The 20,973-nt window shown below is 44.5% G+C and overlaps 1 protein-coding gene across 1 annotated transcript in view; it reads right to left on the reverse strand.

Annotated features, from left to right (window-relative positions):
* Window positions 1-2,159: 2,159 nt before the first annotated feature.
* ARHGEF5 (Rho guanine nucleotide exchange factor 5) overlaps window positions 2,160-20,973 on the reverse strand; it is a 36,867-nt gene continuing 18,053 nt past the window's right edge. Inside the window, exons 2-15 of the mRNA XM_050908287.1 lie at window positions 15,837-19,431; window positions 13,920-14,001; window positions 13,487-13,551; window positions 12,906-13,168; window positions 11,827-11,987; window positions 10,769-10,921; window positions 9,252-9,381; window positions 8,282-8,356; window positions 6,296-6,385; window positions 5,807-5,961; window positions 4,962-5,123; window positions 4,476-4,546; window positions 4,038-4,142; window positions 2,160-3,749 (exon numbers count right to left, since the gene is read on the reverse strand). Coding sequence (XP_050764244.1) covers window positions 3,595-3,749; window positions 4,038-4,142; window positions 4,476-4,546; window positions 4,962-5,123; window positions 5,807-5,961; window positions 6,296-6,385; window positions 8,282-8,356; window positions 9,252-9,381; window positions 10,769-10,921; window positions 11,827-11,987; window positions 12,906-13,168; window positions 13,487-13,551; window positions 13,920-14,001; window positions 15,837-19,416 — 5,247 coding nt within the window. The 5' untranslated portion in view covers window positions 19,417-19,431 and the 3' untranslated portion in view covers window positions 2,160-3,594. The remainder of the gene's footprint in view (window positions 3,750-4,037; window positions 4,143-4,475; window positions 4,547-4,961; window positions 5,124-5,806; window positions 5,962-6,295; window positions 6,386-8,281; window positions 8,357-9,251; window positions 9,382-10,768; window positions 10,922-11,826; window positions 11,988-12,905; window positions 13,169-13,486; window positions 13,552-13,919; window positions 14,002-15,836; window positions 19,432-20,973) is intronic.

Consider the following 20,973-nt stretch of genomic DNA (forward strand, 5'->3'; position numbering starts at 1 on the left):
TTCGTCTAACAGTGCATGTGGTTCAGTCACCGAATGCAAGACATGCTGGCTGGAATGTTAGTGCAGCTAAAATGGCATTTAATTTGTTAGTAGCATTCAGCTGACAAAACAGAACTCTGGTCTTAGAGGGGATGGGGCCTCTTCAATATTAGATAAAAGTGCAAAGATAAAAATCACTAACTGCTTTAGAGGCTCCTGTTTCTGAGCAAGGTTGTGTTTATTTACTGGTCCTAATGTCAGCTTTTTCTAGTGTTGTGAAAGGGAATAAGAACTGTGGAGAATGCTTTAATTTATTTTCCTTTAGGAGGGACCAACATAGGTCTCCAGGGCTGTGAGCTTTTTTTTTTTTTAGAGCCACATATATATTTATATATATTTTATACTTTTTTATATGAAAAAATGACAGCAGTCATAACATTTGATTTTCAGACATAAACCATGAATTTCTCAGATTGTCAACAAAACTTTTTAAATGTAGTTCATGCTTGTATTTCATTGCTGTTCTTACTGCAAAAAGAAATGAGTGTAACTGCCCTCTAAAGGTTGTCTTTAATTTTTTTTTCAGTATAGAAATACTGAATTTCTTTTGTCCAGATACGCTATGTATCAGTCTCCAAAGGTTCCTGTGGAAGATGATGGTTTCTTCATGCTTCAGTTTACAGCCAGCTGTTTAAGATACACTCTCATACAGTGTTTCTATTCTGTGGACCTTCTTTGGCGATCTTACTAGAAAAGTATAGGGATTTGGCTGACAAACTCTACACTTCTATTTCTGTTTAATACTGATTTTCTGGGAAATCAGGCTATCCACATTAGATAATGTAGGAAGAGATCCTGACTCATAATTAAGATTTTAATAGGATGCAGCAGATACTGTCAATTTGATTCCTGCCTCCTGAATGTGCAGTTGTAAGTGATATTGTACTAGTCTAAGTCTGTGCAAACCAAGGAGATCTTAATCAGTTTCAAAAACCATGAAGCAATTAATTGCAAATTTGTTTATGGATTTTGGTGGCAGGATGGTGCTGGGGCTAAAAAATTTAACTAAATAGTGAGGAGTTGAGGCCTATCTGAAATATAAGAAATCAAAGTAACCCAGCACTTATTCTTAGAAGCATAAGCTGACCTTTAAATGTTCCTAAACATAGGAAAACCTGACAACAGGAAATAAAGGCTGTACCTGTGACAGGGAGAAGTTAACCTTTGATCCAACTAGTTAAACAGTATAGAAGTCCTGTCAGTTACAACAACAGTGGCCTTGAAATTTCCTATCTCAACAAGAATTTTAACAAGAATATGCAGAATTTAACATAGAAATCACCTTGGGAGACTCTAATGAACAATATGTCTGCTTGGTTTTCAGAGCAGAAGTTGAAAGAGTAAAGAATTCTTGACTTTTAAAATGTTTAAACAAGATGACTTCTGATTTAGAATGGCAGTATCTATGGCTTGCCTCCTCATTATATAAGTAGCAAAGATGAAGCCGATATGGGATGCCTCAGACTACCTTACACAGGCACATACTGAATTGATCCCGTGGCAGTGTTCTGTATCCCAACTGAGACACTGGTGATCCTGATGACTTGGGTATTGCATAAATTCATGACAGCCTAGGACAGGCAAGTATTTTGGGTCTCTGAATGTTCATGGATCTCATTGAGGATTGTAACTCTTCTTATGTCGCTTGTTTTAGTTTGAGGTAGGGCTTTGCTTTTGTTCTTAGCTAGGGACCAGCTTCGGTTCTTCTAGGGAAAAAAAAGTGTAGGCAGATTGTAGTCTGGACCATAGATTAAAAGACAATCTAATAATTGCATGCTGTCTTACTGGTATAATGGACTGGACTCCACTGGGTCCATCTTCTGTAGGTCATCCCTTTAGCTTACCTTGATATACCAATGACTAACACCACTATGGAACCTGCAGCAGCAGTCACTTCAGGGCTGGTGATAACGCTCTGAAGAATCTTAGGGTGTGGCTGGTAAAGCAAGCTTTCCTCACTGACTCTGCTAAGTATAACTATTTGTACTTAATACTCACTCAGAAAGGAGGGTTATATGGAAAAAATAATGAAAATACTGAATGTATATTCAGTAAATATTGAATTACTTTCATTTGAGATGAAAACCTAAGTAACAAGGAAAGCAGGAAGTTGTTTAACTGGAGAAGTGCATGAGTTTATTAGGACTAAAAGCAACTTTTTTTTTTTAATCCAGCTAAAATTATTGATATAAATAGGCTGTAATAAGCTATACTAGATACAACGTAAATGGGAATTAAAGGCAGAATGTTACCACGACAGAAAGCTGGAGAAATGAAGATAACTAATTCTTCAAATATATTAAATGCAAGAAGGCTACACATTGCTTTCTTTGGTGTATTGATTCTTATACTTGATCTTGCATTGACTGAACTGAACGCAAACACTTTAACACAGAAACAGTATTTTACAGTTGAAGGCATATCCTCAAATAGACAGGTTCTGCACAAAAGCAGGACTGCATGTAAACTGGACTTAAAACCAGAGAGTTCTAAAAAAGAACAAAGTCCCTGGTACGTATTTTGACTTTATCTACAGTGGCTAAATATCTCAGTGTTTTCTCTAAGTGTGCAAAATGGTGCATGCAATACCACATCAGCTAACAGATTAAGAGCAGCAGGAAAGTGCCACTTCATTGCATATGCCTAGTCATGGTTATTTTGTACAGGGCATGTACCAACACGTAATAAAAATCTTTGTCAAAAGTCACTGTTCTACTTTGAGTGGGAAGCAGAGTAAAAAAGGGTCATTTCAGATGGCTTATTGGGACACTTGTTCAGAAGAGAGGTGACCTTTGTGAAACAGATTCTTCAGCTTGATACCTCTTAAGGTGGGGGAAATCATCACAGTGGCTTCTGAAAACTTCACTTAACTCCAGTGGATTTTCTAGTGCTGTCAAGGACTCTTAACAGTATGCCGAGACTGAGTTAAATTTAGGTACAATGAAATATTTGCCTATCTAAAAACCAGTAGACTTGCACGATCAAATAGATAAATTGTTCTAAGTGGAGATTACACTATGGAGATCAATACCATCAAGATATCAAGAGGATATTCAAGTGGAAAACCCTCCTCAACTCTATTGTGCTTTGCACCTTCCTTCTCAGGAACTCAAAGCTCTTAGTATGCTAATACTAGTGAATTTAGCCTCACAACATCCAGTGAGGTAGGTAAGTTTACCCCCATTTCACAGATGGGAAAACTGAGGCAGAATTCTGAAGTGACTCGCCCAAGGTCCTGCAACTTGTCAGTGGCAAAACCAGGAATATATTTTCAGAAGTCCAGATCCCATACCTCTGTCCAATTAAAGTCCCTCCCTACTACCACAAAGCAAGCAACACATGCAACTTTTTTTCCTCCTCCTGCTGCCATAGTCCTGGTGACACAGAGGAAGTGAATGATTTTTCCTGATTGAATTCCCGCTTTCTTTGGCAAAAAGCACCTGGTTCTGTCAAAGTGCTGTATTATGCTCTTCGCAGAGGCGTTTCTTCTGAGGCACAATAGAAAAAAAGATGGTTTCCCCATGGCAGGGAGACTGTACAGGTCCAAACAGAGTCTTATTTCTTGCAGAAGACCTGCTGCTTGGCATTCTTCACACGCTGTTCCTCCTTCAGGTTCTTCTGCCGCGCTTGTTTGCTGGAGATGAGTTCCACGTGTTCTGAGGGGAACCAGCCTCTCTCCCGGTCTGAAAGTTTTACTCCTTCCATCCATCCTGTGGTGTGGGGAAAAGCACAACATGAGGCAGAATAGTCAAATGTTTTTTTCATTCTTCCCAAAAAGCCCCCTCCAAAAAGGCCCTAAGATTAAAAAAAAAAAAAAAAAGAGATATCCCCTTTCAGCTTCCAAATAAAATGTCTTAATGAAGAGTCTCTTCATCCTCTCAATCCAATGATCGCGAATGAGAGGCTCCTTCTGAAGCCTGATTGTGTTGTTAAAGCTTTGCACTACTAGAGTAACTTCCTACCCGTAATTTAAGATAGCCATTATTCATTCTGCTCACCATCATTGCTGTACTGCATAACCATGATGATATCTGCTTTCTCCAAAGCCAGTTCATCATTTTCCCGAGCCTTGTAAGTCTTTATGCATTGAACCTGTGGTGCATCTAAAGGGGAGGAAAGATCATAATGGTATACTAGAAAGCAACAGTAAACCTGTGTGCGTCACCCTCAGAAGAGGTAGGGGATAAGGGACTGCCCAAACAGAGCAGAGAACTAGAAGGGAGACTACAGGTCTTCTACCTAATATGAGGAGTAAAAATAGGTAAAATAACTGGCAGAACCTGGCACTGAGGGAAAGCCCATAAGTATCATCATCTTTATTTACAAAAAGGCAAGTATTCTGCCTTGGAGTCATTTCTGGGATGTTCTACCTCACAGTGACTCCAACTCCTCTGAGCCAGCCCACCCTCATTGCTGTAGTAGCAGAGCAGTCTCACCAGGGCATTCCAGGAGGTCCAGTTCTCCTCGCGGAGGAGCCAAAGCAGAGATCCACCTCAGCTTCTCACTGCTGGAAAACATCACCAGGTAGGTGTCAGGATTCAATTTGAGGGATAGCAGTCTAATGACAGGAATGGGGGGGTGTGTGTGTACAGGTTTGCTCACAGGAGGGGTCAGGGAGGGGGTACTTAGGGGAAGCAGAGAAAGTGGAAGTGGAGAAAGGGGATGGGAAAAGGCAATCACTCCCATTTTTGGAGGCTGATGGTATGACATAACGTGGTAGTATTGTATAAGCAGCTATGATGAGAGAGGAGCAAGGTGGTTCATCAGGGGCTTGTTATGGCAAGAGGATGTTTTTCAAGTCCTCTGCTCAGCAGCTGTATTTGATATGTCAGCATTTGGGTAGCTGAGGGACAACCATCAGGCTCCTAGGAGGTGTCTGGCTATGGTAACGGGATATACTGAGGGTAACCTTGAGCTCTTACTGTGTCTCTGTACGAAATAAAAACTCCACTCTCTTTCCCTGGTAATTCTGAAGTAGAAAGAGACGGAAAACATTTTTGTTTGTTCCATGCAGTTTCATCTCACACTTCTCCCCACGCACATCTGAGAAAGCAGCATGATCAAACACAACAAAACGTCCACCCCTGCAGGTAAAGAGGAGGAACAAAACAAGTTGTGAGTTTTAAGATGATGAGGGTTACACAAAGTGAGTCCATGTTGTTTTCTGATGTCAGGAAGGCAAAAGGCTTTTCATGAGTCTTCATCTGCTTCAGGCACCTTAAGCTTTGTTCTTGCTAGAAGTCTCAGAAGGCCAGAGAAGAGAGAGGGGACTTAATGAAAAGGGTAGAAATACTAAGCTCCGTCCCATCAGAATTTTATTTGATAGGTTACAGCTTAAACAAAACCATCCCCCCAAAATTCCAATGCAACTAACCAACAACTCTCTTAGTTTCTTGACGAACCAGTGATTTGCACATTCACTAATCTTCATACTGTCCTTTAGGGAGAAATTATTTACCAAGTAAAACTAGAATAAATGGTTATTATTAAAGCGTTTCACATTCTAGAGATGAAAAGGCAGAATAGAAGTGTTGCACTAGGGACCAGAAGATATCTTGTTATATTATCATATGTTGTAATTAAGAGTTGGGACTATCAGATTTCCCAAACTTGCATGATACTCACATAATGTAGGGTTAGGAGAGTGACTTGACAAATGCTGCCACTTGCTGGCAGGCAGAGGGAAAGGACTCTTTCACCAAAGCACAGACCCAGAAAGAGACAGGTATTTTAGAAGGGGCAGCAAGAATTGTGTTGAAGCACTCACTCCTTCGGCCGAGACAGGAGCAGACAGTCATTGAAAAGATGCAGGTAGATGGGACGGGTGGTGACTTTCCATTTTGGACTCAGGGTGTTGAAGTCCAGTGCTGTCAACTCACCACACTTCACAAGTCGCCTCGACTGTGAGATGAGTGGGAATATCTGCAAGACAGAAATAAACATTTATGTCAAGCGTGTACAAGGAAGTCAGTATCCATGAGTTTTGGATCTGTGTTTTCGCCTTTCTCTAGAGGCAGTGTGCTTTCACCTCTCCAGCTGGACAGGCGTAAGTCACGGTAGGCACCTTCAGCTGAAGGCTGACACAAACGATTGTGCAAGGGATGCACTGACGAAGAGCTGACCTGTGTATGATATTCTGGTTCAACAGTTCTGTGTATATTGGAAAGGAGAACAAAAAGTAAGCTCAAGTGACTTTGTGAGGAAAGAGAGAAAATACATTAGGCTAGAGCAAGGCCCAGGGAATGGATGAGCTCACCTTGCACTCAAATTCAATCTTCTGGCTGAGGTAGATCAGCTCTTCAGTGCTCTTCATGCGCTGCACATTTTCATTGCAATCCTTGATGAGCTACAGAGGAAAACAGACAATCAGTGAGGTGAGAGCAGAACTGCTTGGTTGGATCAGTACTACTCCCAGGAGCCCCTCAAGAGTCAGTGTAAGTGACAATTCCTGTAGGCATCCTCCTGCAAAAAAACTATTTTTCCAGGCAAGCATACTAAACTTCTCCATACCTACAGTGATCATCCTTCTTTCTTAAGGAAGGTATTCTTTAGATGAAGCCTCTGTGATAAGTATTGTTTTAACTTTGGGATACTGAGGGGAATACTAGAGACATCTCTCTCAGGTGAAAAAGGTTGAATTCCTGGTCAGTTGGAAGCAGCTCTTATTAGATGCTCCACTGTAAACACAGGAGGCTGATTAGATAAACATCAGCCCTGATTTTCCACAACCCAGAGCTTGTTGCCAGTACTTGTGAGGACAGGACACAATGAAATAGAGGTACTTCAGCCTGTAAGCTCCCTGTGTAGCTGCGTGAGGTGATACAGGGCAGCTGCATAACAGTGTCACAGCGATAACACTGGCTTGAACACAGCTGGAGTCTAAGGATTTCAGGGTATGACATCTTGCCCACCCACCTCACACTGCAGTGCTTTGGGAGCTGTGCAGCACGCAGGTGCAGTCCTAAGAGCTTTAAGGAGGTACGCATCATGTTGAACTGGTCTTCAGGTTTGTGGTGGAGAACGGGAGAGATTGTAAGGAAGGGAGTGACACTCCAAATCATCACTAGACAGAACAGGAGCTAGCTAGGAACAAGTCTACCTTATGCTGCTGTACAAATTTTAGATAAGTTGTCCCAGAAGACTTTAAATGTTGTCTCTGTAATAAACAGCATAGAGGCAGGGATGCAAGAGTAGAGTAATGTCTTGCCATGTTTTTTTTTTTTAAAGCAAGATTTTCTTGTGGGGGCTAGGGTGGGAGTTGATCGCTAATTAGAGACAAAGGTAAGGAACAAAGGGGGAATGGTGGTTAGGAGACTGGAAAGAGCAAGTCCTCAGAAAAGTAGTTTGATATCATTGGTGCAGGTTCAGTCGCATCCCAGCTGGCTCCTGCTTTAGTGTTTTCTGCTCACAGCTACCACTGCACACGCAGGAGAGTCACATGAACATACTAATTTGTTACTTGTGAGGATCAATGACAAGGGCCCTCGACAAGAGTGAGGATCAGTGAAAAGGACTGGGCCACTTTGGTGCCCTGCAGCTGTGTGATGCAACATGGCTGTGGAGAATCACAGAATATCCTGAGTTGGAAGGGACCCATGAGGATCACAGAGTCCAACTCCTGACTCCACACAGGGCAAACTAGAAGGTAAACCATATATCTAAGAGTGTTGTCCAAACACTTCTTGAACACCATCAGGCTTGGGGCCATGACCACTTTCCTGGGGAGCTCATTCCAGTGCTTGACCACCCTCTCAGTGAAGAACTTTTTCCTAATATTCAACCTGAACTTCCCCTGACACAGCTTTAAGCCATTCCCTTGTGTCCAGAGAGAAGAGATCAGCACCTCCCTCTCTGCTCCCCCTCATGAGGAAGTTCTAAGACAGCAATGAGGTCACCCCCTCAGTCTCCTCTAAGCTGAACAAACCTGGTATCCCCAGCCGCTCCTCGTAAGTCTTGCCCTCTAGTCCTTTCACCACCTTTGTTGCCCTCCTTTGGACACAATCTAGTATTTTTACATCCTTCTTATACTGTGGAGCCCAAAACTGCACACAGTACTCAAGGTGAGGCATCACCAATGCTGAGTATAGTGGGATAATCACTTCTTTCAACCGGTTAATGCACCCCAGGTTACAGTTGGCCCTTTTAGCTGCCAGGGCACATTGTTGACTTGTATTGAGGGTGCCGTCAATCAAAACCCCCAGATCCCTTTCTGCAGGGCTGCAGAACAGGTTGACAGCCTTACCTTTTCCAGTGCATCGTAGGCCTGTGTTGCTTGCACTTCCTCCTCAGACCCAGGCCGAGTTCTCTTCAGGATATTCTGTGTGAGAAAAGATGGGTTTCATAATGCAAACAGGGAAAGCTGGACATGTATCTGGGAGGGGTAGGAGAAACAAGGAGACACCAAGATGCCAGCCTCAAGGGAAACTAAAGCAGTGGTAGGTGATGATAAGTGGAGATAACAAGGCCAGAAATTTGAGATGCAGAATGTCACTGATAAGCTGCATTGAACACGGCATCCTTGAAAATCTAAACCGTATTAACTATCACGTACAAGTTACATGGCATAGGAAGCAACCGCTAATCCATGCACAAATGGCCTTACGCACAGAATTGTTCTTTCCCTGATACTCCTTTTCTCCTGTTAAAAAAAGCTCAAATAATCAAAAAGAAGGATTTCATAGAAAGAGCTTAAAATTAATTCATTAGGAACTTGCTGGTTCCCTGTCTGGAAGGCTCCTATTAGTCAATGTTGCAGGCAAAGAGTAGACAGGCTGCCTTCCAGAGGGCAGCCAAGGAACCCTTGCTTTGTTTTCCTAGCAGGAAGCCAAAAAAGTTCAATAAAATGTAAATCAACATGTTCTGAGAAGACTCCATAAATTATTTATTGGAGTACAATTGAAGTAGTGTTGCAAAAAAGTCCTAACCAGCATACAAACTGCATTGCCTCACACAGGCTATCATATCCAACTGATGGTGCTAGTCTAATGCACAGCAGGCATTTGTATGATGACTGATGGGTTGTTTTGCAAAGGCATATTCACAATATACGCAACAGAGTGGCTTTAGACCATCTTGCCAAACTTGTCACAAATGCAACATGAAGGATGCAGTCCTTCCACCCAGTGCTTGGAGCTAGCTTGTATTTATATGACTTTCAGACTTGAAGAAGGGTCAGCTTGAGAGAAACTGTAGGAAAACAGAATCACAGTTACCTGTAGGAGGAGTTTGAGTCGAGTGATGCGCTGGAAAGGGAGGATGAGGAAGGATTTAAGTGAGAGGCGCTGGCACACTGGATCACTTTCCAGTCTCTCCAGGACTTGCTGGAACCCTGCGTTTCCATTTCTGTGGGAGTGGTAAAGAAAGATGTCGTCCAGGCATCAGAGCAAATAAATAGTCTTCCTAGTATCAGATTTCAGTGAGTGTTGGAGTACTCCCAACAGTCAGGTTTTGTCCCTGGGGCAAGAGATGTCAAGAAACTGCACCACTCTGCTAATGAAGAGCAAGTATGGGTTTCTAACAGCTATAGGACAGCAGTACAACTGTTATTATATCTTTCCTCTTTCTGCCACAGCCCTCTGGAATAAAAGCCAGAAGTAACATCCACATTTCAATTCCCCTCTATCAGTAGGGCACCTTTCACAGAAACAGTGGTGGTTTGTATTCTTCCCTTACACTGAATGGTCCAGGTTCTGGGGCTGTGTTCAGGGTCTGGAAACAGCTGCTTCCCCTCTCTTGCTGCTCCTGAGAGGAGCTGCCTTCCCCCCTAATGTCTCTCTTACCCTCTTAGACACAGCCACTGCCATCCAGTTTTCCATGTTGGGCAGTAGCGGATAAAAGGCTAATGGTATGAGTGGCACTGGCCACCAGAATAGCCAATCCCATATCCTTGAAGAGACAGGGAAGAAGATTGTAGGCCCAGTAGACATTGCCCTAGACAATATCCTGGAGGTCCTTTCTGCGTGGAACTGAGCCTTCCCTGAAGGGAATCAATTGCAAGACTAGATCAGCAGCACCCAGAGACAGTGCTTGAATAGCCTGGTGGGAACAGTGTCTTCTCCTGGAATCACTGTAGCTTCACTGGAATTGGGATGTTACGAAGGGAGGCAGTGCAGAAGTGGCAAGGAAACCTTGCTCAGGACTGGGCCCATGCCTGATTAATGCTTGGTTGTGCCACTGGGTACAGAAGAGGAGGGCAAGAGATGTTCCACTCCACCACGCAGAGCAAGAAAGACTGATGGTGTTGTCTGGCCCCAGGATTTTCAATCCATTTTAAAGACTCCTGGATAGCCAGTTTAAGCTTACTGACAGCAGCCATATTTTTCTTAATTACAGAATCACAAAATGGTTGAGGTTGGAAGTTTCACTTGAAATGATCACTTTGCAGTTCTTAGTAGTCTAAAAACCACAGACTGAAAACCACTATCTGGGACAGTCCTTTTTGCCCTCTTCAGTAGAGGGCAGACAGAGAGAATAGCCTGCAATAGAATCAGATATTAATTATTCTTTCTCTTTCCAATGCTATGGGAGAGGAGCCTGCAGCAGCTCTGTCCTGCTGTTCTGAATGCCATTGAATTGAAGAAGGTTCCTGCCTGTTCTTCTAGGGGTGTAGCAAGAGCACTGGCCAACAGCCTGTACCTGCAGCATTCCCCATCGTTCAAAAGAGCGAATATTCGAGGTGCAGCAAGGAAGTAAGGGGGGAAGAAGGGGTGCAGCAAAGGAGAAAACTTACAGTAACCGCTGGAAGGTCTGCTCCTGATATGTCTGGTTTGTTACATATGGTAGATACACCCTGCGGAACTCGGGGGCATGTTTCAGAGCCACATCGCACACATGGAAGGTGAACATGTCCTCCTCAAATTTCTCCTCCAAGTCAAAGAGGAAACTGCAGCACATGGTTGCGGTGCCATAAAAGAAGAGGGAAATATCAGTGTCATTTAGTAAAGCAGGAACGGCCTCAGTCCTCTAAAATCCTGACAGCCCACATATAAGCACAAGACAGTGCTTCACTTCTAGAGAGAGCATAATGCCTGTACAATGACAATTTAGGGCTGGATATCAGCAAGAAAGAAGCAGAGGCAAAAGACCTCTGTTCTTGAGAGGTCATACTTCTAAAGGCATGGTCAGGAAACAACTGAAAATTAAGACATCACCAGAATAATCCCAGTAGTAGAAATGGAAGAGGTAGCAGCACAACTTACTAGCTTAGTGGTATGTGCAGCCAAGCCTTGCAGGAGAAAACCAGAACAGAATCCTACAACATACAGGATTCCTTGCATGTGGGGTCATGTCTACATTTTATGACTTATGCTCAATTGATTCACATTAGGTTCTGTCAACTGATGGCTGTAACTTAATTTTTTTTTTTCCCCTCTTTTTCTTTTTTGGTCAGGGCTTGTGCAGCTGCTTCTTTTGTCTTGTATTTGGCAGGAGCTGCATTTGGTTTGGGCTGAGGTCTAGTTAGTCAGGTTTAGTTGTAGTTAAAGCCAATAGCACATGGCTACAGTAGCATTTTGAACATTTTGATCTCCTGCGATGAGTTCTGTGTACAATTGCACCATAAAATCTGGGACTTAACACCAAGTTTTACATCGCCCTGTCACCTAAAAAGGTGAATGTTCCTTTCAGGGCAGTGTTAGTATGCAATCACAAAGTCCTATGTGTGTGTATCTACCGTGAAGGTCAGTGAACACGCAGAACAGGAGTGAGAGATGTTATTGATGGAAATGATGGGCTGTGTCTGTGCTTCATGGAGGGTGTTAGTCCTGGAAGCAAAGGGCCATATCTCACCTGGCGCTGACATCGCGTACATCATGAAGGCGGGAGAAAAGCCACTGACGCTCTTGATTGGTGAGCATTGCCTGGAGCTCTGCTGATCGCTGGAAGTGATCCACTGCCACATTTAAACTGCGCAGGTATGAAGCCTCAGACATTATCAACTCAAACTTGGCCTTGAGAGGTGAAATAAGGGAGCACAGCATCAGTAGACTACGCAAGTCTACGAGGAATCTTACGGAGAGGAGACAGGGGCAAAGCAAGAAAACCTCCCAGTACATGATGTAAGTAGTGTGTAATTACAGAAGAGAGGCTTTAGGAATGAAGGGCGGGCATGCCATTATATATAGTCTGTCTTTCTTTAGAAGACAGACTTGTGGTATGACTTAAAAGAAAAATAGCTACCTGCTCTCATTTTACTTTTTATTCCCCCTCAACTCCACTTTCACTAGGTTCCCTGTTTTACATGCTCCCGTAAATTTTCCAGCATCTGCATCACCCACGTTTTTCTCCTTCATTACGTTTCCCATGCTGTTGTTTTCACCTCTTTCCCTGGGTCCTCCCATCCACTTCTCAGTTCCTCTCATTTTCCTTACCCAGTTTCTCTGCGGACCATTTTGCTGAACCCATACATCCTCCTGTTTCCGTTCAGCCCTGCAGCTCACACAGGTCAATTTGGTAAACTCACACTCTACCACAGGAATGACAATTCACTGTGGTTTTATTAGCATCTCTTGTAAGCTTATGTGTGGGAGAATGCTGGAAGTCTTCTACTTTAATATTCTCTTTTGCATTGAACATGCTCAAAATTCCTTGTTTTATCCCATTCCAATTTCCCCATGTCTGTTTTCATGAAGTTACTGATATGGTCCAGAGTCCATCCTTCAGTGCTCCTTTTCTCTACAATTCAGCACTGTACTACTTCACAAGCACTGGTACCACATCCCCATACTGCTTACATGGGTAGAGGTGACCTCTGGATTCAACCACCTGCACTCCCACATCAGAGTTTTTGCTCTCCACTTTAACCACCCTTCTGGGGACTCTTTCTTGACTACAGACCACCCATCTACCTTGTTACATCTGTCCATTACCTCTTGCAGCTTCTGCTCATCACGGGACATATTGAGTAGTATTCTGCTGCCCCGTATCATGGGGATGTCCTGCCAGAGGGATGCATTAGATGAGACTGACAGACGTTGCAAATATGAGTCCTGGGGAGACAGCACTTTCCTCCGTAGCCTTGGGGAACTTGGGAAACTCGACTCTATATCCTCTGTGAAAGAATCCACTCTCTTCTGGCTTTGAATGGCCTTGTTCAGAACCACGTCACTGTACTCCTGATACAACAATCTTGCTGTGAAGAGAGGCATATACATTTATACTTTCTATAGCAGCTACTCACCCTCTGCTTCAATCTGGAGAAAACTCTGTTACTGTCTCAGATTAGGATAACTGAATACATTAGACCACATGCACCTGCTATAAGCAAAGCTCACCAGCTGCCTGAGTGTACTGCAGGACTCTGGTTTCACTGCCTCCACTGAACACCACTCTCTAACGCTCCCTCCTTGCTACCCTGTGGCAGGAGCCCCTCTCCTTTGTGCTCCCTGCAAGGGTGAGAGATGATGGAGGAGAGGGGTCTGCCGCAGCACTTCAGGCAGAAGGTACTTACAGGAGTTGATCAGTTTGGAGTGTCGGCGTTTGAAGTTCTCCATTGTGTCTGCAGGTTTCTTCTCTCTGTCAGGGAATAAGGATTTGGAAACAAAGAGTGAATGAAGAGGACAGCACCAGAGATGGCTTACCCAAATCTTAGTAACAGATCTGTCACAGCAAAGACCTCTTTCCAACAAGCTCAAGCTCCACATGCTTTACTTAACAAAGAACAAAGTTTGGCTTAGTGGAAACACTGTCCTAAAGGGACAGAAATACTTCTGCTGCAATGGGGTCCTCTCCCAGAGGGCACAGACTGAAACACAGGCCTAAGTCATTTTATTATAGTTTTCTACTTATCATCATCTTTGGTCCCTCAGGAACAATGGAGAGCATCAGGTGTCTGTGCTACACAACGATGGGGGCAAATTCTAAGGGGCCTTTGAGAGACTTACCGCAATATAACTGTTTCTGAACTGACTGGTGGTTCCCTGTATGCCTTGTGAGCTTCTTCCTCTGAAGGAACAGATGGAATTTCTGCATGCAAGACAATTAGGAAGTAAACACATAAGTCCATTTTTGGAGTCGAGCTACAATCCAAGTGATACACAGATACCATTTACCTACACCCCATCTAAGTGGTGGTCTTGTGTTGGAGTGCAGGTGCCCTCCTAACCTTTAATTGTGGATCAGAAACATTCTGGTTTTAATAATCCGTGACATTACTTACACTTTACATCTGTTACTTAGCCACATTTGCTTTTCATACAAAGAAAAAGGCTGACACTTTCAGTGATGACAGTAACTCTAAGATCTTCCCTCTCCAGTTGCCCAAGCAAAGACACTGCCTGTGGGCCCTATTTGGTGCTGCCTTTCCCCTTTCAGCAACGTGGGCCAGGCATCGGAGGATCAATGGACCCAAAGTCACTAGTCATGCCTGAAAGTCTTAGACTTTCTTTTGTGGACGTTGAGCCCCAAAAAACTCTCAGTGACTTCTGGGGCAGAAATGCTGGACATCTAACAAAGTCACTCCTGTGAAGAGTCTTAGAAGGGATGCGGCCTGAGAATGAATGCTGTAATCCAATTCTCACATTTATGTGCTATGTGAGCATTCACAAACTGCTGCTTGAGTCATTTTCTGTTTATATAAAATGGGGAAAGAGTGGATTTTCCTTTTGTTTTGTGAGGGATTTAATTAAAGAAGGTGTGGTGAAATTCTATGTCAAATTCATTGGAAGCAGGAGGAGGAAGAAAGCCCAAAGACTGAACTGCAAGTATGGGTCAGGGGAAGGACAGTACTGTTGCCCTGAATGTTTTAAAATTTGGAACCAAGAATTTACAGGTCAAACACATGAACAAATCTTGATTCAAGTGCTGCCAAACCTTTTACACCCCTCTACGCTCCCCTCCTTTTCCTCTGTGCCAAAAATCCAGTATGTTGTGGAGCCTGGAAAATAAACTAAGAGCTGAGAAGAAGCAAGTATGTTTAAAGATCATGTAAGATATAATAAAGGACAGACATGCATCTTGACAGTAAGTACTGTCTGAATGAGCTGCATTACAGAAGATGCACGTTTTCCATTCGTGACATCAGTGATTTGGCTTCTATACAAGTGGGGACCTTGGATTTGACAAATTTGCATTCTTATCTGTAATCTCAAATCCTACGTTCTCAGGAAGATAATCTCTTTCAGAAGGTCAAATTGGAACCTAAAGGTGTCAGCTGCAAAATAAAGGGAGGTAGCAAATAAACAAGGAACTAGAACATGCGGTAACAGATACGGGCTACTGAGGGTGTGTGCATGCATTTTCCTTACTGCTTGGAAACGGGCTGCTACAAGTGCAGCAAAATGCAATGGCCATGTGATGGCAGCAGAGATGACGAGCAGAAGCTCTGAACTGAGCCCCATCAAGCAGCAGGGAGGCCAAAATAGCCCCTGTTACTGAGTAAGGGTGACAGATCATTAAACATGGAGAAGGGACAAGAAGAGAAACTGGATGCGAAGTTGAGGGGTGAGTGATCCGTGAAGTGAGCTAAGCTCACTTTGTTGCAGGTGTTAGTGTGAAATGAGGGGACTGAGCCCCAGAGTGCAGCCCTACTCAAGAGAACAAGCAGGATGTACTGGTTACAGGGCAGCAGAGAGGAGCTAGGGGAGAGCTGGGAGGGGGGAGCTTGGGGCAGGACAGCAAGGGGGCTACAGGGCTGGAGTGAGGAGTATTACCAGAAAGGCACAAGAGCAACGCTGAGCTGTCAGCTCTCATGCCTCTCTATCACATTGCCTATTTAATTTAATCCTACGTTTTTGGTATCTGCAATAAGTTGGGGGAGGGGGGAGAGGGGGGCAGGGAGGGAAATGGAGGGGAGGACTCACCCTGCAAGATGTCTGGTGGTACTGACATCCTCTTCAGGCCCTGACGGTGCCAGTCCTTGCTTTTTACTCGGCGTTTAATTGGGTTTTCTTGATTGGCTGCTGGCTCCTGTGCAACTACCCTGATCGTTTTTTTGTCTGGCCAACTTGATGATTTTTCCAAGGGTGAATGTCTGGGCATTTCCTCCTTTGGCTGAGCTACCAAGTGGTATTCTCCTCCTTCTCCTTCCAGCCTTTGCTTGACCCTCCTCTCACCTTCTGTTTTCTCTGTGATTGCCAATGGAGCTTGGATGTTCTTTGTATCCACACCAAAGATGCCTGCCTGTTGCTCCCATCGCAGCTCCCCTGAGACGTCCTCCTCTTGGCAGGTTTTTCTGGTGGTTGGCGGTGATGGAGGGCTGAGCTGGAGGAAGTGAATTGGATTGGTGAATGCTAGCATTGGAAGTGGCTGTGCAGAGTCTCTGCTCTTGGCATCTGTGGATGTTATCAGGCCTTCCAGTGAGGGCCAAGAAGGGTGGTCAGGTGAGGATTTTCCACACTGTATATCCATGTGCTGGTCTGCTGTTTGAGGGCTGGTGTCAGAGCAGCCAGCCAACACTTCATTTCCAACAGCAGAAAAGCTTTTGGCCAACAAACTGACCCCTGAGTCATCAGAATTCTCTGTATCATGGGTACCTGAGTCACTGAGATCCCACTCTCTAGTTACTGAAACAAGGTCATCTTTCTCTGCTACATCTTGTCCATCAGAAGCAGAGGCCACAGTGTTAGAATCAGACAGAGAGGTGGCAGTCTGGAGAGGATGGCTAGTAGTAGGGTGAATGGCTAGTAACTTGTTATCATCCATACCACAGCTGAGATGTGGCCTGGAGTAGGGTACAGGAGCCAGCGGCTGGTAACTTTCAAGGGCTGGAGGTTGAGCAAGGTGATTTGCATTAAGTGCAGGGGCCTGAGCTTGACTGGGGCTTTGAATGTGGGAAGGAGGATGAGGAAGCTGTTTGGCATCAGGCTCAGACACCAGAGGTAGGCTTGAGTGGGACACAGGGGACAGAGGTTGTTCTTGCTCGTTCACGGCAAGGACCATATCTTCTTCAGAGGGCCAAGTCAGGGTGCTCAGGACACTGGAGATTCTGGATCCAGGCTCTTTTTGGTTTAAACTGCCGTCAGACTGATCAAGTAAAGGCATTTGTTGTGCTTCATGATCCACATTTGCTCCTGTTTCTTTTCCTTGGATAATGGCACTTTTTTCTGGGGGGTTTTGCTGAATTGTCTCTGGGTGGTTCAGGGGAGTGGAAGTCCTACTTGGTGTTTGGGGTGGTTCCAGAGGCCCTGCAATGATAGCCACAGTCCTCCTATCCTCAGGAAGGCTCCCCTCTAGAGGAAGACAGCTCGTGTATATTACAGAGAAAGAAGACGGGCCACTAAGGTCTTCATGAAAGCCTTCCTCAGAAGTAAGGAGTTCATGGGGAGTGTTGGCCTCCCTTGGATCAGTACTTACAACAGCAGTTTCCCCTGATGTTGAGTCCTGCACTTGTACAGAAGCAGCTTGGTTGGCTGGCTTCTTTACAGAGTCTAGCAGTTTGTTCAGGTTGGCGCCAGGACAGTCCTCAGCGGTCACAGAGGCTGTTCCACTAGCACCCTCTTGCTGTGAGCCAGACGTTGAAGCCACAGAGGTGAGCTCTGAGGGTAAAGCTGGAATGAAGTCCTGAAGCTCAGCTTTTCCCAAATCTTCTGTAATGGAATGAGGATCTATGGGATCAGGTGGCTCCAAGTTCTTGGTACCAGAGGAAGGGTGTGGTGGAACAGAAGCCTCTGGGTTCTCTGTGCTAGAAGGTGCTGCCACTCCTCCACGGAGTGGTGCACCTCTTTTATCAAACCTCTGGAGAGCCTTTCCATGCCCATCACTGTGCTCATCCTCCCTGCCCAGTCTTGTCCTGTCATCCCAGTCAGCTTCTCTAATATCCTGACCACCGATGGAAAAGCGGCCAGAGTCTTCTAGGTCTTCTGCCTGGTCAGAGATATGGCACGTGTGTGGAGGCACCATTGGAGTTTCACCCACTGGGTTCAGGTTATTTGAGGACAGAGGGCTGACAGCAGGTGGCTGACATCCACAACCTGCTTCTGTGACATGAGCTTTCAGCAGTACATCCTCACCAGGATGCTGATCCACAGAGACAGGTTCCCCAGGAGGAAATGCTGATCCTGTTTGCTCAGCCAAAAAAACATTCTCCAAATCACACAAGTCCACATTATGCCTGGGAACAGAAGATATCTCTGACCTGAAAGCTGATGCTAGAGCCTCCAGTTTGAGCTCTTCCTTCTGCAGTTGTTGTTTCTGCTCATTTCGTTCCTTGTTTTTGTGATCTTTGGGCTCCGAAGGTTTTCCTTCTTCTGGCAGATTCTGCTCTTTGCACTCTTTCTTCTCTTCCTGCTGAAGTTCAGACACTGCCTCCTCCTGTGCTGGTTCCTTATGCTGTGAAGTATTCACTTCCTCAATTTTTTTAGCAGTATCCTTTACTTGGAAGGCACTCTCTGCTGGAGAGGCAGGTCTGCCCTCTGTTCTTCTGTAATCATCTTCAAGATGAAGGCATTTGGAAGTGGATGAGTTTTCTTTAGGAACCATTACTGTTCCCTGGTCTTTGACCATGCTGCTATTCCTTGTTTCACCAGCTGAGATATTTCCTTCTGCTTGTTGTGAACTTATTTGGCTGTTACCTGTTAAGGTGGAAGACAGTTGATGGGAAGAGGAAGACTCTATATTCTCTTCCAAACCCTGGAGTGCTCTTATGCTTTCCTTAGCATCTTCAGAAGTGTAAGGTTTAGCCATGTGCTCTACTGCTTCCTCTGAGGTAGGCTGCTCATCAGTTGCTGGTGCCACTTTTTTGCTGCTTTGCTTCTGCTCTGCACCAGCATCAACCTCCTGCAAAGAATCCATGGAGTTCTTATCCAGAAACGGTTCAGCCTTATAATGCCCCTCTGAAACGGTTTTACACACCAAGAAGCACTTAGGTGTCTCTCTCTGAGAGGAAATGGCATCAGCCAAAGGAGATTTTGGATGCTGGGCCTGAGGGTCTGAGCCATGAAAATCCAGTTCTGCCTGGCACTGAGGAAACTCAGTGCTGAGGTCCACAGCCTGCAGGATGGCATTGCCAGGGGCTGGCCCATCCTGGGCTGTGCTGTGAGAGGAAGAGTCCTGGTTGCTTTCCAGGTCAACCAGCTCTACTTGCTTAAGTTTCAGAGAACAATCCAGTCCACTCTCCTCTAAAAACATTTCTCCTTCTAATTCTGAGAGTCCCTTTTGAGGTTCTGCATCACCTTGCTCTTGTTCCAGTCCTGCTGGCACTTTTTGCACAGGGTTAGAGGGTCTGCCTAGCATCTCTGCTGCTTTCCCTGGAGCAGAAAGGCAGTCCTCGGGAGTGCTGAGTTCTGCTCCCTTTGCAGAGTCAGACGGGCTGGTGCTCATTTCGGCTGATTGGTGAGGGGCATGATGCTCTCTTTTGACTGCTGTAGGATCGCAGGCTTCCCCAGTGGTGCTGCTGGCTTCTGGGGGAGTGGTACCTCCCTCAGTGGTTTCTTCAGACTCCATCAGTGACACATCCTGCTAAAGAAAAATGCATTTTTCTGTTACTACTGCAGAATGATACAGTAGATCTAATTGGCTTAAGAGACTTTTAAAAACAGGTACTAATGCAACTGAGAAAAAAAAAAAAAACAAAAATACATACTTAGTGGGTGATAAGAGTTGGGAAACAAATACCAAGACTGAGAGTAGCCAAACAGCCAACATAAGCTTGCAGTATGAGAGTAACGCCAAGATAAAACTACTAGTGTCTTTTTAGTTTTACGTGCAAATCCAGAAAGTGACTTTGGTCAAAGAGCAGAGATGCTGATCTCTCTGTAATGGCTGCAGTGCAACTTATGAAAAGTGTTGGCCATGGCTAGCTATCTCAAACCCAAAAGGGGATACCAGAAGGCATTCAGAGAACAAGAAAATCATCAAAATCACCATTAATTCTTGTGGGGCATGGTGGGTGAATACTCATGACCTTTTCAGTGGCTAGCTGAGTCTTAAAGATCTCTTTGATTTCAACAGGGAAAGGCCTGTACTTTGGACCTGATGGCTCTCTTTACAGATCTCTGTGTATGTATGTGCACCACAGGGCCTTATTGCAACTGATCACAGGAATTGATTAACAAGACATAGGAATGTAAGAATTTGATTAACAGATAACTAGGACATGACACAAGACATGAGATATTTGAAGGCTGTAAACCACATGCGTTGAGAGGAGTACCTCTGGTGTGTGTGGACATAACTACAGACTACAAAGAGAAACTATATCATCATTTAGTCTACTCTTTGGGGGGGGGGAAGTAATCTCAGGATTGTTGGACAGTTTCCCAAAGGATATAGTGGAATTTCCCATCCATTATTGCATTTGAAGTTCAGACATGACAAAGCACTAGGGAATGTACATTTGGGAAATGTCTGTGAAAAGGATGGTTGAATCTGAATCACCGCTTTTATCTTTCTGGCTTCTACCTATCCCATGACCCACAATCCCTACCTTAAAAGACATGAGAAAGAGACAAACCTTAGTGGCTCCCCTCCCTTTTCTTCTGCCTTTGGGACACTTTCTCTAGTGTTCCAGCCTGTCTTCTCTATTCCCTATCCCCTGCTTATCAGAAATGGCTTATAAATTGCTGCTTTGGGCTGCTTCACATACACTGGGTACCCTTGCAGTCATGCCAGAGCTTGTAATTTAGCCCTGAAGGATCTGCTGCAATGTGCAGCCACAGTTAGACTTCCCCCTGAATAAAGCTTCAGCGTTCTCCTCCTTTATCTTGTCTTACAGATGTCGAAGTTTCCAGACACGAATGCGTAGTCCTGCATCTTTTGGTCAGAGAAACCATTGCACATTTCTTCAGGTAAAAGCCCACTAGCTGTTTAGTGACAAAAAAAGCCCTAAGGCCAGGCTCTGGACTGTTTGCAAAGCTCACGCAAAAAAAATTCCTTTTCTTGCTCAAAACAGACAACCAAATCTATATGCTTTTTCTTTCTCTGGCATTACTAATTTTCTACAATTTTAAGAACAGCATTTCTTCCAGAGTTTCAACTGCTGTTGGGGGGCGTGTGTGACAA

This window comes from Gymnogyps californianus, chromosome 1 (genome assembly GCF_018139145.2).
Source record: "Gymnogyps californianus isolate 813 chromosome 1, ASM1813914v2, whole genome shotgun sequence".
NCBI classification, from domain to species: domain Eukaryota; kingdom Metazoa; phylum Chordata; class Aves; order Accipitriformes; family Cathartidae; genus Gymnogyps; species Gymnogyps californianus.